The 12,669-nt window shown below is 51.7% G+C and overlaps 1 protein-coding gene across 1 annotated transcript; it reads left to right on the top strand.

Annotated features, from left to right (window-relative positions):
- Nucleotides 1-240: 240 nt before the first annotated feature.
- Nucleotides 241-11,127, top strand: Mmab (methylmalonic aciduria (cobalamin deficiency) cblB type). Its single transcript, XM_013014418.1, has 9 exons — nt 241-369; nt 2,249-2,310; nt 5,470-5,563; nt 6,857-6,914; nt 8,093-8,165; nt 8,379-8,476; nt 8,742-8,806; nt 9,937-9,996; nt 10,715-11,127. The coding sequence occupies exons 1-9, from the start codon at nt 254-256 to the stop codon at nt 10,797-10,799; spliced, it is 711 nt and encodes a 236-aa protein (XP_012869872.1). The 5' UTR covers nt 241-253; the 3' UTR covers nt 10,800-11,127.
- Nucleotides 11,128-12,669: the final 1,542 nt, after the last annotated feature.

Raw genomic sequence — 12,669 nt, 5'->3', positions numbered from 1 at the left:
GGGAATCTCTTTACCGATTGGCTTAAGCATTGGCCAGTAGGCATCGCAGAAAAGCTGTCAGGGAATTATTTTTCCCACCCCCTCCCTTGAGCCAATGGTAAACAAGTCTCTGGGAGTGTCCCGCCCTGGTGCGAGAGCCACGAACCAATGGAAAAGGAGAACGGAGCGGTGGCGCGGCCAATGGAGGGTGGAGCCACGCTGGGGTCTTAGACGGAGGCCCCGCGGGGTCAATCTCCGACGCGCCGCCCATCGCATGGCTGTGTGGGGCCTGGGGGGCCGCCTTGGCCTGCGCGGGTACCTTGACGCTAGTAGGTTACTATGTCCCCGTTTCCGGAGCCGCGCCCCTCAGGGCGAGGAAGACCGGGACGGGTGAGTATGTGGCCGGGAGGGAAGTGGAGAACACCTGCCGTGAGTTCCGGTACGGTCACACTGGTGACGTCCCCTCTGTGCTTGACGTCACCGCGGGCGTCGTGGAAGCCGGAGACCAGGATTTTATTTGCGCACGCGCAGCCCTGGGGCAGGGCACAGCCTCTGCGGGACAGGGGAGCCTGCGACTCGGGTTCTAAATAGTAACCCTTCCCCAGAACAGTGGATGCTATTCAAAACACACGTACTCCAACATGATGGAAAGGTTTACGGCATCTTCTCTGGAACTTGGGCCTCACACCTCAAGCCCTGTAGTTCTACCCTGAATTAATAACGAGTCCATATATTCTGTACCCCTTAATTTAACTCTTTGAATTAACTTTGCAATGTCACATGACCGTTTAGAGCTATTTATTCAAGTTATAGGTTGCTACTTGGAAATGCCAATTTGGAGGAGGGGTGAGCTGGAGGACAAGGGGATGTTACCTTTTTTTGGGGGGGGGAATGTTGCTCAGTGACAGAGCATTTGCCTAGCAGGCCCAGGGGAGGGGGTTGTGGATAATGCCCAGCGCCGTAAATAATAGGTTTTAATAGGTATTGGTGGCTCACAACTGTAATCCTAGCTATGGGGAGGACTACTGTTTAAGGCCAGCTGGGGCAGAAGTCTGCAAGATTTCACCTCCAAAATAACCAGCAAAAAGCTGGGCTCAAATGGTTAAAACCACTAGCCCCATTGTAGCAACTACAAGGCTCTGAGTTCAAACCTCAGTACCACAGCATTTAAAAATTAAAACTTTTTTTGGTAAAAATGCCAGTATTCAAATCCTGTATTTTCCATTTGGGTGGTTTTTGTTGTTGTTTTGTTTTTGTCCAGCATGGGGCTTGAACTCAGGGCTTGGGTGCTGTCGCTTAGTTCCTTTGATCAAGGCTAGCACTCTACCGCTTTGAGCCACAGTTCCATTTCCAGGTTTTGAGTAGTTAATTGGACATAAGAGCCTCACAGGGACTTTTCTGCCTGGACTGTATTTCTAATGCGATCCTCAGATCTCAGCCTCCTAAGGAGCTAGGATTACAGGTATGAGTTGCCAGAGCCTGGCTCAGTTTTTGTTTTGTTTCTGTTTCTGTTTTTTTTTTTGTTTTTAATTGCTGAGTGCACTCAAAGCCTTGTAGAATGGAAGTGGCCTGGTTTTCCGGCCCCTGACTTGGCGGTAAAGAGTCAGAATTGAGGGAGTGGAGCTATGACTCAAGTGGCAGAGTGCTTGCCTTAAGCTGAAGAGATTAGGGATACTGCCCAGGCCCAGAGTTCAAGCCCTACAACCACCACCACCACCAACAACAAAAAGTCCCAGTTGGAAGGAGTTACAGAAGGAGTTACAGAGTTACAGGAGGAAAGAGGTCACAGTTTGGGATCTGAAGTGGGACATTTTTGGTCATAAATTTCAGCACTGCCTCTTCCTCCCTGGGTGACCTCAGAAGGTGAGTCCCAGCAGTCCTGAAGTTAGAGGTAGCTCCTATCTTTGTGGCTATGGGAAAATTCCAGGGCTAATTCCAGGGGAGAATGCCTATCATACACCATGGTGCAAGGGCTATAGGAAGTGATCGATCTCTTCTTGCAGCAAATATTTATTGAGCACTCACATTGACCAGTGCTCAACATCAGCTACCTTGCAGATAGACAGGAGGGCAAGACACAGAGTTTGCCTACAGACGACTTGCAACTAGAAGGTTTGGAGAAGAAAAGTGTCAACAAGAGATTAACATCCAAGAAGTGTGGGGTAAATGCCACCATCAAGGTTGCACGCAGCAAGCTGAGACCCACTCATGGAGGTCCCCTGCATAAGCCATCCCCACTTACTGTCTCTTCATGTCTGCTTCCCCTTAGGCCACAGCCTTCTTCAAAGACACCCAAGATCCCCAAGATTTACACCAAAACAGGAGACAAAGGTAGGGTGGGGACAGATGAAAAATGCAATTAAAAAAAACGAGCAGGTGACAAACAAACATCATTTTAGAGTTCTTCCAGCTTCCTTGTAGACACTAGAGACGATATGATGGGTCTGAATTTGCATCACAAAAATGTAACAATGCCTAGAATATATTAAGTGATAAAACAAGTTGCAAGCCCAGATGGGGCAACTCATGCCTGTAGTCCCAGCTCCTTGGGAAGTGGAGATAGGAAGATGGAGGTGTGAAGCTGGCTCTAAACAAAAGCAAGGGCTTCCTGAAAAATGAATGAAGAGTTGGGGACATGGCTCAAGTGGTAGAAAATTCAATTCCAGTGCTAAAAAAAAAAAGAAAGGAAGAAAGAAAGAAGGGAAAGGAAGGTAGGTTGGGGTAAGTGTGGCTCAGAGCTCAGTGGTAGAGGCTTGCTTACCTGGCATGCTTGGGGCAAGGGTGCCCTCATAAAAGAAGACAAAACAAGTTACAGAACAGGGCTGAGAAATTGGCTCAGTGGTAGAGTGCTAGACTCACATGCATGAGGCCCTGGGTTCAATTCCTCAGCATCACATAAGCAGAAAAAAGCCAGAAGTGGTGCTGTGGCTCAACTGGTAGGGCGCTAGCCTTGAGCTGAAGAGCTGAGGGACAGCACCCAGGCCCAGAGTTCAGACCCCATGACTGACAAAAAAAAAAAGTTACAGAGCAATCTAAATATTCTGAACCTATTTAGATAAAAAAAAAAACTGTAGGGGGCTGGGAAGGTGGCTCAGTGGTAGAGCGCTTGCCTTGCATGCATGAGGCCAAGTTCAACTCCTCAGCACCACATAAGCAGAAAAAGCAAGAAATGGCACTGTGGCTCAAGTGGTAGAGCGCTAGCATTGAGCTGAAGAGCTGAGGGACAGCGCCCAGGCCCAGAGTTCAGGCCCCATGACTGACAAAAAAAAAAACAACAAAAAAACTGTATATGTGCATACACATAAACGTTAATTGCTTTTTATAATGAGCATATATTACTCTGATAATTAAAAAAATACCAGAACATAATGTACAGAAAAAGATACAGCAGTATGATATCATTTTTGGAAATAATGCCGATCACTACTAGGCAATGTTTTTTGATAGATACATACATAGTAAAAGTATAAACATCTGCAGAGGATAATTAAGGTACTGACCTGTACACTGAAAAAAAGTAAAAATGGGAGGGGTAGGGTAGCACACACCTATAATCTCAACACCTGAGGCAGAGGCATGAGGGTCACAAATTCCAGGCCAGCCTGGGCTATTTAGTAAGTTCAGAACTACCCTGAGCGAAGCTAGACATTATAGGCTCACACCTGTAATCATAGTTACTCAGGAGGTTGAGATCTGAGGATTGTGGTTCAAACCCAGCCTGGGCAGGAAAGTTGTGAGACACTTATCTCTAGTTAACCACCAAAAAGCCAGAAGTGGGAGTGTGGCTCAAGTGATCGAGCACCAATCATATGTAATAAAGCTAAGGGACAGCGCTTAGGCCCTGAGATCAAGCCCCACTACCAGCACAAAACAACAAACACAACAAAACAAAAAAACCTACTGTGGACTACATAACAAAACCCTGTTGCAAAACAAAAGAGTTAATGTCAAGTCATTTATAGATTACCATGATAACCAAAAGAAAACATACACAGAAATTACAAATGTTATTTGTCCCCTCCAGGGACATCTGCACTCAGACATGGTTGGGGCTGTTGGCTATGGCTCCCTGAATTGCCCAGCCTTGAATCAGGAATGGCTCTGTAGGAAGGTGCCCAACTTACAGGATTTAGGGAAGCGGGGATTTGCTGTGGCTTGGACACTGCCCCGAAGCAGGGCTAATTCTGTATATTGCAAGAAAGACCCTTGCTGAAGCCACAGTGGGTAACGCCACAGCTGTTGCTCATTCTAGACAGGAAGGGAACTGTGTGTCAGACTCAGGCCTGATTACTTACTGGTCTTGTTTCATTTGGTCTTGATTTATCACGGGGCAGCTCCTCTCATGGTTTTCTATGAAATTGTGTTCAAAGAAAACCACAGCTTACCTGTGAGTGTCCGGCCAGGACCTGTCATGACAGTGCCAGGCACTACAAACTGTTAGGTTTTTAAAAAGAGGTAGCCGATTAAGAACTGCACCAGCACGCACGTGGTATTCAGGTAAGGGGTACTCCACGTGGCTGGGAAAGAGAGAGAGCAAGAAAAGAACAGAGAGAGAGCTAGAATAGAACAGAGAGAGCAAGAAAAGAGCAGCAAGAGCAAGAGCAAGAGCAAGCGAGCAGAAAAGAAGAGCAAGAGGGCGTCTGGACCTGGGCTAGGCCTTATATAGGGTATGGGTGGGGAAAGGTGTGGCCACATCAAATTCAGATGTGACCTCAGCGGATGCAGATGTGACCTCTTCCAGGTGTCCCAGTTGCCTAGGTAATGCAGGTAATGGGTGGAGACTTTGCTGCGAGGAGGGTGGAGTCTGCTTGCCATCCAGGAGCGGACCTTACACAAACCATGACCCAGACTGAAGAGGATCCTGACTGTATGTGTAACCTACACACAGCTTTGGTTTTTGTTGTTGTTGTTTTATTGCCAGTCCTGGGGCTTAAACTCAGATCTTGGGCACTGTCCCCGAGCTTCTTTTGCTCAAGGCTAGCACTCTACCACTTGAACCACAGTGCCATTCCAGCTTTTCCTGTGCGTATGGTACTGGGGAATTGAACCCAGGACTTTATGCATGCTAGGCAAGCACTCTACCACTAAGCCACATTCCCAGCCCTGACACTTTGTTTTCTGAGCAGGTTAGTTTGTACAGGATTCTTTTGGGGGAGAGAGGATCACTTAGTATGCATTTATTTTGTTGGAGATTGAACCTAGGGTTAGACAGAACACAGGGGTGTGTTCAGTCCATGTATCTCATAAGCTTGTGCATTTATCATTGCACTTTCTATGTTATACTTCAGGTTGAAAGGGGGTCTGGGGGGGGCTGTCATTACTGGGGGTTGAACTGAGGACCTTGTACTTCCTAGGAAAGTGCTGTAACTACTTGAGCTACTCTGATAGTTCCTGACACCCACCTACCTTCCTTCCTTTCTTCCTTCCTTCCCTCCTTCCTTCCTTTCACAATGCATCAGGAAAAAAAAATAACAAAATGCCTTTCTGCAGGGTTTTCAAGCACCTTTACGGGAGAAAGGAGACGGAAGGACGACCAAATATTTGAAGCTGTGGGAACTACGGATGAGCTAAGCTCAGCTATTGGGTAAGGGACACTGGGTTGGCCTTGAGGTTGAGCCTGAACCACAGGGCACCAGTGAATTCCATCCCCATAAAGCTCTCAAGAGTACTGGGCGATCCTGGAAGTTGTCCATGTTGGATGGCCAGAAGCAGAAGCTGTCAGCTTGGCAGGGCTGCAGGCCACAGGCACCTCTCCCTTCTAGCCTTTCCCGCTCCCTCCAGCCAGCATGTGTCCCTCTCCATGGCCCGGGCAGCTGCCTTCCCCTCTGACCCTGGTCCTCTCACTTTCCCGGTGAATATGTATGCCATCCAGTATATATTAACTTGTACATAAGTAAAGGTTTAACAAGGGTGACTCCAAAAATTAGTCAGGATAGGCCAGGGCACGTTAGGATGATGAGCAGCTCCAAAACCTCATGGCTTCCTAAACCAAAGGTGCATTTCCTGCCCTTATGCCAGCCTGCCTCAGGCTGGCGGTTTCTCCGTTCACTTGGCCTTCCCTCTGAGATCCAGGCTGCTACCTTTGGTAGCCGCTCAGCCTGGCACTTAAAGCTCCCCAGGGAGTGGCCTGTGCTCAGACCTCACCAGGCAGTGCCTGATGCCAGTGAGGTGGGACGGGGAAGCCCACACCAAGAACTGTGTGGGTCCAGGGGTATGGGAATGAACTGGGTTCAAATTCTGATGCTCTTGCCTATGAGCTGTGTGACTTCAGACAAGTCACCCAGCCTCTCTGAACCTCGGTTTGCTACTCTGTCAGACAGTCATGGTAACACAGTTCAGCTCTGGTTTTGGTTTTTGTTTTTGTTTTTGCCAGTCCCAGGGCTTGAACTCAGGGTCTGGGCACTGTCCCTGAGTTTCTTTTGCTCAAGGCTAGTACTCTATCATTTGAGCCACAGCGCCACTTCCAGCTTTTTCTGTGTATGTGGTATTGAGAAATCAAACCCAGGGCTTCATGCATGCTAGGCAAGCACTCTACCACAGAGCCACCTTCCCAGCCTCATCTCTGTTCCTGTGAGGATTTAATGAGATAAATCTATGTGTGTGCCCCCCCACCCCATTCCTTCCAGGGTCTGCTCAAGAAATAGTAACGTTAGCTATTGTCATCATCAAGCTAACGTTCATGCCGTGTTGTCAGGTCTCAGAGGTGGCTAGACTAGGCAAGATTTTTTTTCAGGACAGATAATAGCAGAGGTACACAGTTTGCTAGCAGGGACAGATGGCAGGCCTACGAGAAAAAGACACCCGTGACTGCTCTTGATGGACTTTTTGTCTCACAGCCCTGGATTAGAAGCCAATGCTTTCTCCTTCTTCCTCATAGGTTTGCCATGGAACTGATCACAGAAAAGGGCCACGCCTTTGCCAACGAGCTCGAGAATGTAAGTAGCGTGGTCTCACCCCACCATGGAGTTTTTCATCCCAAGGGACTGGTGACCTCAACTTGAGCTGTATTCTTACCGTGGCTTCCTCTGGTCATCCTCGTGAGCTGTTCATTCACCTGCAGCAGGGGGGACAATCAGAAGTAATCCTTCACGGGGGAGGGCTGAGGACAATGCCAAGTGAAGGGAGGGTAAAAGAGAGCTGTCATCAGCCAGGGGTCTTGGGCAGTATGGAGGGACAGTGTGTGTTGTCCCTCTGGGGTGGGCTTGCTACTGGCATCTATGCATGCAGATCAGGGGTTAAGCATTCCACAAGGCACAGGCGGCTCCCCTCCATAAAGAATGATCCCAAAGGCAGTAGCACCAAGCTGGGAAGCTCAGTTTCCCTCAGCCCACAGGACTCCTGCTTGTTCTCAGGGGCCTGGGTCAAGGAAGCAGCAAGGTCTCTGCAGGGATGCCATCCCAGAATGCTTTGGAGTATGCCCAAGCTATCCATCTATGCATCAACCCAGGTCTAGAACTGGTCCAGACAGGCACAGGGTGGCTCACGCCTGTAAACCTAGCTACTCAGGAGGCTGAGATAAAAGGATCACTGTTTGAAGCCAGCCTGGGCAAGAAAGTCTGCGAGACTCCTATCTTCACTAAAGTACCAAGAAAAAGTTGCAAGCGGAGCTGTGACTCAAGTCGTAGAGAGCTAGCCTTGACCATAAAAGCTCAGGGACAGTGCCCAGGCCCAGAGTTCAAGCTCTAGGACCAGCACAAAAATAAAATAGAATAGAATAGAATTAGTCCAGATGGGAGCCCAGCTCGATTCTGCTCCCAGAGCTCCTTCCAGGATATCCAGACCGTCTGAGTTCCAGAACTTTACAGTGCTTTACGGTCACATCTGGCCATAACTAGTTTGAAAATCAAGGCTGTCGGTTTTGAGAGGAGAAGGACTCTCACAAGGAAGGCCCAGATGTAAGGGAGCTGGTGCCAGAGTTGAGAAAGTTCCTCGGGGCCTTTTCTCCCCTCAGACCCAAGAAAGCCATGTCAGGTGCCCTGCACAGGGCTGGGTGGGCTGTGAAGACACGGCGTTCTCACAGGAAAGCTGTGCCTGGGCTCAGTAACACCCCCAGTAGGGAACTGCCTTTCCACCCCTGCCACACGTAGTCTTCACTGTCACTCTCGCTCCCCAGATCCAGTGCACCCTGCAGGACGTAGGCTCTGCCCTGGCCACGCCGCGCTCCTCGGCTCGGGACGCTCACTTAAGTAATCCTCTGACCCTGCTGGGGGGTGCAGAGGGCTCGGGGTGAGGGCATCCTCTTTGGTGCTGCCCCAGGGCTGACTTGGATGGGAGGGAAGGAACTCTCCCAGCAGCTGGAAGCCTTTGGGTTGGGGGGGCGGGGCAGCAGGAAGGATGTGGGTGTTTCCTGTGCTTGGTGGGCGTGGTCTCATGGCAGCTTCCTTGTCCTGACTCCTCAGAGCGGGTGACATTTGAGGCAAGCCGCATCCTAGAGCTGGAGCAGTGGATCGACAAGTACACCAGCCAGCTGCCCCCTCTCACAGCTTTTATTCTGCCCGTACGTCATCCCAGCCTCCTCCCCTGGGAAGGGAAGGGGCTACAGGCCCCGTGTATGGGCAGAACCCCTGGACCCTTTAGCTTTAATAGGAACAGGAGCTGTGCACCAGCCCCATGCCCCTCCCCAGCGCTGCCCACTTTGGAGGAGAGTCCCCCTGTGCATGTACTTGGCAGTGGCCCTGGACAGCCCTCTCCCGGTGGTGGGGCAGGGTCTGGGTCTCTAGGAGCCTGTGTGCAGCATGAACACCTGCTTTCTTCTCTTTCAGTCTGGAGGCAAGAGCAGTGCAGCCCTGCATTTCTGCCGGGCCGTGTGCCGCCGTGCTGAGCGATGGTAAGACCGTGTAGCAGAGGCCCGCTTTCTAGGAGTTAAGAGATGGCTCCCAAAGCCGGGTGCTGGTGGCTCACGCCTGTCATCCTAGCTACCCAGGAGGCTGAGATCTGAGGATCGCAGTGCAAAGCCAGCTCAGGCAGGAAAGTCAATGAGACTCTTATCTCCAATAAACCACTCAGAAAACCAGAAGTGGCGCTGTGGCTCAAGTGGTAGAGCGCTTGCCTTGAGCTGAAGAGCTGAGGGAGAGCACCCAGGCCCAGAGTTCAAGCCCCACGACTGACAAAAAGTGAAAGAGAGAGAGGGAGGGAGAGAGAGAGAGAGAGGGCTCCCAGAGGTGACATCGTGGCTGGAGTCACCTGTGTCACCCATGGCAGAGTAGCCAGCCAACCTGTGCCAAACCCTGAGTGTTTTCTGTAGCAGGAAGGCTTTGTCCTGCACACAAAGCTCTTAGGCCCAGACAGAGCCTCAGGCAAGTCCTGGGTACTTGGAACTTGGGCTTCACAAGAATGAAACATCGCTTGTTTACAAAGTCATCCACATCTGCAGGACCAAGGCCCTCCAAAGGGCTGGGCTGAGCCTCCGAGGGGCAGACAGTGCCCCAGCCCCACCCTGGGGCAGACTGTCAGAGCAGGGCGATGGGCAGCAACGTTGCTTCTGCAGGAAGAGCGCCAGCACATGGAGGGGAATGAGGTGCCCAGGGGGCAGGCCTGCCAGGCACCTGCCCTGGCCACCAGCCTGTTGTGTAGCCCAGATAGGGATGAGAGGCTCAGTCCCGAGGATCATTTTCTCATGGGCTCTGACAGCGTCCCGCATGAAGGGCCTGGCAAGGCCTTGCCACATGCTGGTGCTTGGCAGATTCAGTCTGTGATTCCGGTGTGCAGACACGAGCTGTCGTGGTCCCCCGAGCTCTCCCTCGACAGCCGCTCTAAGTCACAGCTTAGGACAGGTAGCGCCTGGGGAGGCTGGAGGCTGGAGGCTGGCCACTCTATCACACCAGGAAGAACCCCAGGCCCAGTGGAGTTCAGCAGGCTGCTCCCCTCGTCTCCCCCTCTCATACACCATCCATCCTCGGCCTGTTGGAAAATACTGGCTGGGACAGTTGGCCTGACTGTGTTTCCTCTTTTTCTCAGTGTGGTGCCTCTAGTCCAGACGGGGGAAACTGATGCAAACGTGGCCAAATTCTTAAACAGGTACTTGTGGGAGTGTGGCAGTGGAACTTAACAGCAGTGCCACAGGCCCGGGGAACAGTGCGAGGGCTGCCCCCCCCCGCCCCTTACTTGTCATGTGTTTATAGGTGTATGAGATGTGCCTAGCACTGTGCCAGGCTCGGGGAAGGCAGCTGAGCCCTCTTCCTGTGAGGTGAAGGCCTGGCGGGAGACCACTGCAGAGCCAGCAGAGACAATGCTAACCACAAGGACAGGGTGGCAGGCTGAGGCCCTCCGGGAGGGCACCTGGGCGCCTCGGGAAGGCTTTCCCAGCTATGTCGATAGTGACCAGGAGTCTGACCTCCTGAGCCAGTCTCCCCTCCCTGAAAAGGCTCAGGGCAGCTCAGTGCAGGTTGGGGGGAGTCACACAAGCACCTGGGGGGCAGGTGGAGCAATTTCCTCCCAGGAGGAAGGAGGAGGACTAGGTTCTGGGCAGTATAATATTCCAGGCCCGCGCTTCTATCAGTAGTGTCTGCACACATTTTGGATTGTCACAAGGGTGTTGAGGGGTGCTACTGGATCTAGTGGGTAGAGTTCAGGGATGCAGACGGTGTCAAGGTTTCGAGCCTGCTGACACCTCTCCTCACACAGACTCCTGGAGCTTGGGGTTTACAGTTCCTCCTAAAGGGCTAACAGAAGCAGGACCCGGTTACCACTGAGCTAACTCATTTCAGCTCTTTCTCTTTGCTCCTCTGATGTCCAGGCTCAGCGATTACCTCTTCACCCTAGCCAGATACGCAGCCATGAAGGAGGGCAACCAAGAGAAAATATACAAGAAGAGGGACTAAGTCTAACTCACTGGGCCATGATGGACACAGGCCCTGCATGGTGACCACTGTGACCTTTGCCCTTTGCCCTCCTGGGGCCTGAAGAGCTCACTCCCATGGGTGCAGGCCCCGGTCACCTCATCCACTGTCCCTTCCCACAAGGGAAGTTTCTGCCCAGCCTTCCCAGGCTGCCTTGCATTTTCCCGGGCTGCCTTGTGTCTTCCTGCATCTACCCAGGCTGCCCCGCATATCTGTGGAACTGGGGTCAACTCAGTATTGCAGAAGAGACCAGTGACATGGCTGTGAGGAAAGGGAGGTATGCAGAAGGAAGAATAAAAGTGAGAAAGAATGTGTGTGTGTGTGTGTGTGTGTGTGTGTGTGTGTGTGTGTGTTGGAAGTGTAAGCGTGATTTACTTGTGTCAGTGCGGCTTTCAGTGTCAGGTTTATAAAGGAGAAGCAGGCAGGACTGGGCCGTTGGGTCACCTGTGAGCCACCCATCACCACCCCAGGGCAGGGAAGGGATGTTTCAGAGCCATAGGCCTCAGCAGCCTTGGCCTGGGATTGCAAGGCGGGGGTGCCGCTTGGAGAATCCCCTTTCACGGGTGGGGGTGGGGGCGGGGGCAGGAGGGAGGCTGTGGGGAGAGGGAGGCCAGTTTATAGCAGAAGTGAGGTCACAGGTGCAGCCAGGATCTCAGACAATCTGCCACTGTCACCACCACCCCATCCTGCAGTCCAGCACCACTACCAGTGCCAGCTGTGTCCTTGGAAATACACACATTTACGAAGGGCAGAGAGGCTGCCCCAAGAACCAAAGGAGTCTACCTTTGGGAAGGACAGGCTCACACTGCCATCAGGGCTGAGCTACCTGGCAATCCCTGTTCAGCAATCATTTATGTATCAAGCTCCGGCGGAGCAGCAGGCTCCCTGCCCATCATGCCCGTCACTGCTGCCATCTTCCCGGCTGGCAAATGAGCAAATGTTAGGTGTAAGCCCCAGGCACAGTCCTCGCCATCTCCCCTGCAGAGCATGTCTATTAGGAAGTCTGCAGCTCTGGGGCACAGAGAGTGAGACGCAGGTGCCCAGCAGGGAGGAAAAGCCCTGGGAAGAGGCCTTGTCCGCCACCACCGTAGTGAGAAGGAAGAGGTGTGTTAGGCAGACGCTCAGCAGGACCGGAAACTGGAAGAGCAACCCAAGGCACCTAAATGCTATGTAGTTTCTCCAGGCCAGCTAGGAAGGCGGATAGCCCAGTGCCATTGCTCAGTTGTGGCCACAGAAGCCCCCAAAGGCTCCCTGGGATGGTCAAGCTAGACACAGTAAACAACAGCGCCATGGGAAAGATCAGAGATGGGCTCTGATTGTGTGCAACACCCTTCTAGTCCTTCCTGCAGAGCTGTGGCAGGCTGGACCTCAGCATTCAGGTTCCGGGTGCAGGGCAGGTGTTTCTTGCCACTGGCCTGGTTAGAACGGCGCTGGCATGGGCAGCACAGAGGATGGGCTGCTCTTCTGCCCTGCCAGAGCAGAGCCCCAGGCAAAAGGAAAAGTATTCCCCAAAATACACTGACCAACACATCTGCCTGTATCTTGAGCCAAGTGGGAATATAGAATAAAATCCTGCAGTCAACGTACGTACGAGCTCTAGGAAGTCTCAGGACCCATCATTCATTGTACGCGGACACAGGGTTGCAAAACCAAGAGCAAGCTGTTGTTTATGTAAATGGTGGCGCAGGGTGCAGCAAACATAGATCTTTATGTGTGTGTGTGTGTGTGTGTGTGTGTAATTCAACTTGAAAATGACGTGAAAATTGGCATGAAAAAGTAGAAGATACTGCTTTACAACTTGAGTACTGAGTGTCTCACATTCCTCATACATTTTGCACCCCCCCCCCGCCCA

This window comes from Dipodomys ordii, unplaced genomic scaffold (assembly GCF_000151885.1).
Source record: "Dipodomys ordii isolate 6190 unplaced genomic scaffold, Dord_2.0 Scaffold23, whole genome shotgun sequence".
Taxonomy (NCBI): domain Eukaryota; kingdom Metazoa; phylum Chordata; class Mammalia; order Rodentia; family Heteromyidae; genus Dipodomys; species Dipodomys ordii.
The sequence above is the reverse complement of the archived record's forward strand: the minus strand, read 5'-3'. Positions and strand labels throughout refer to the sequence as shown.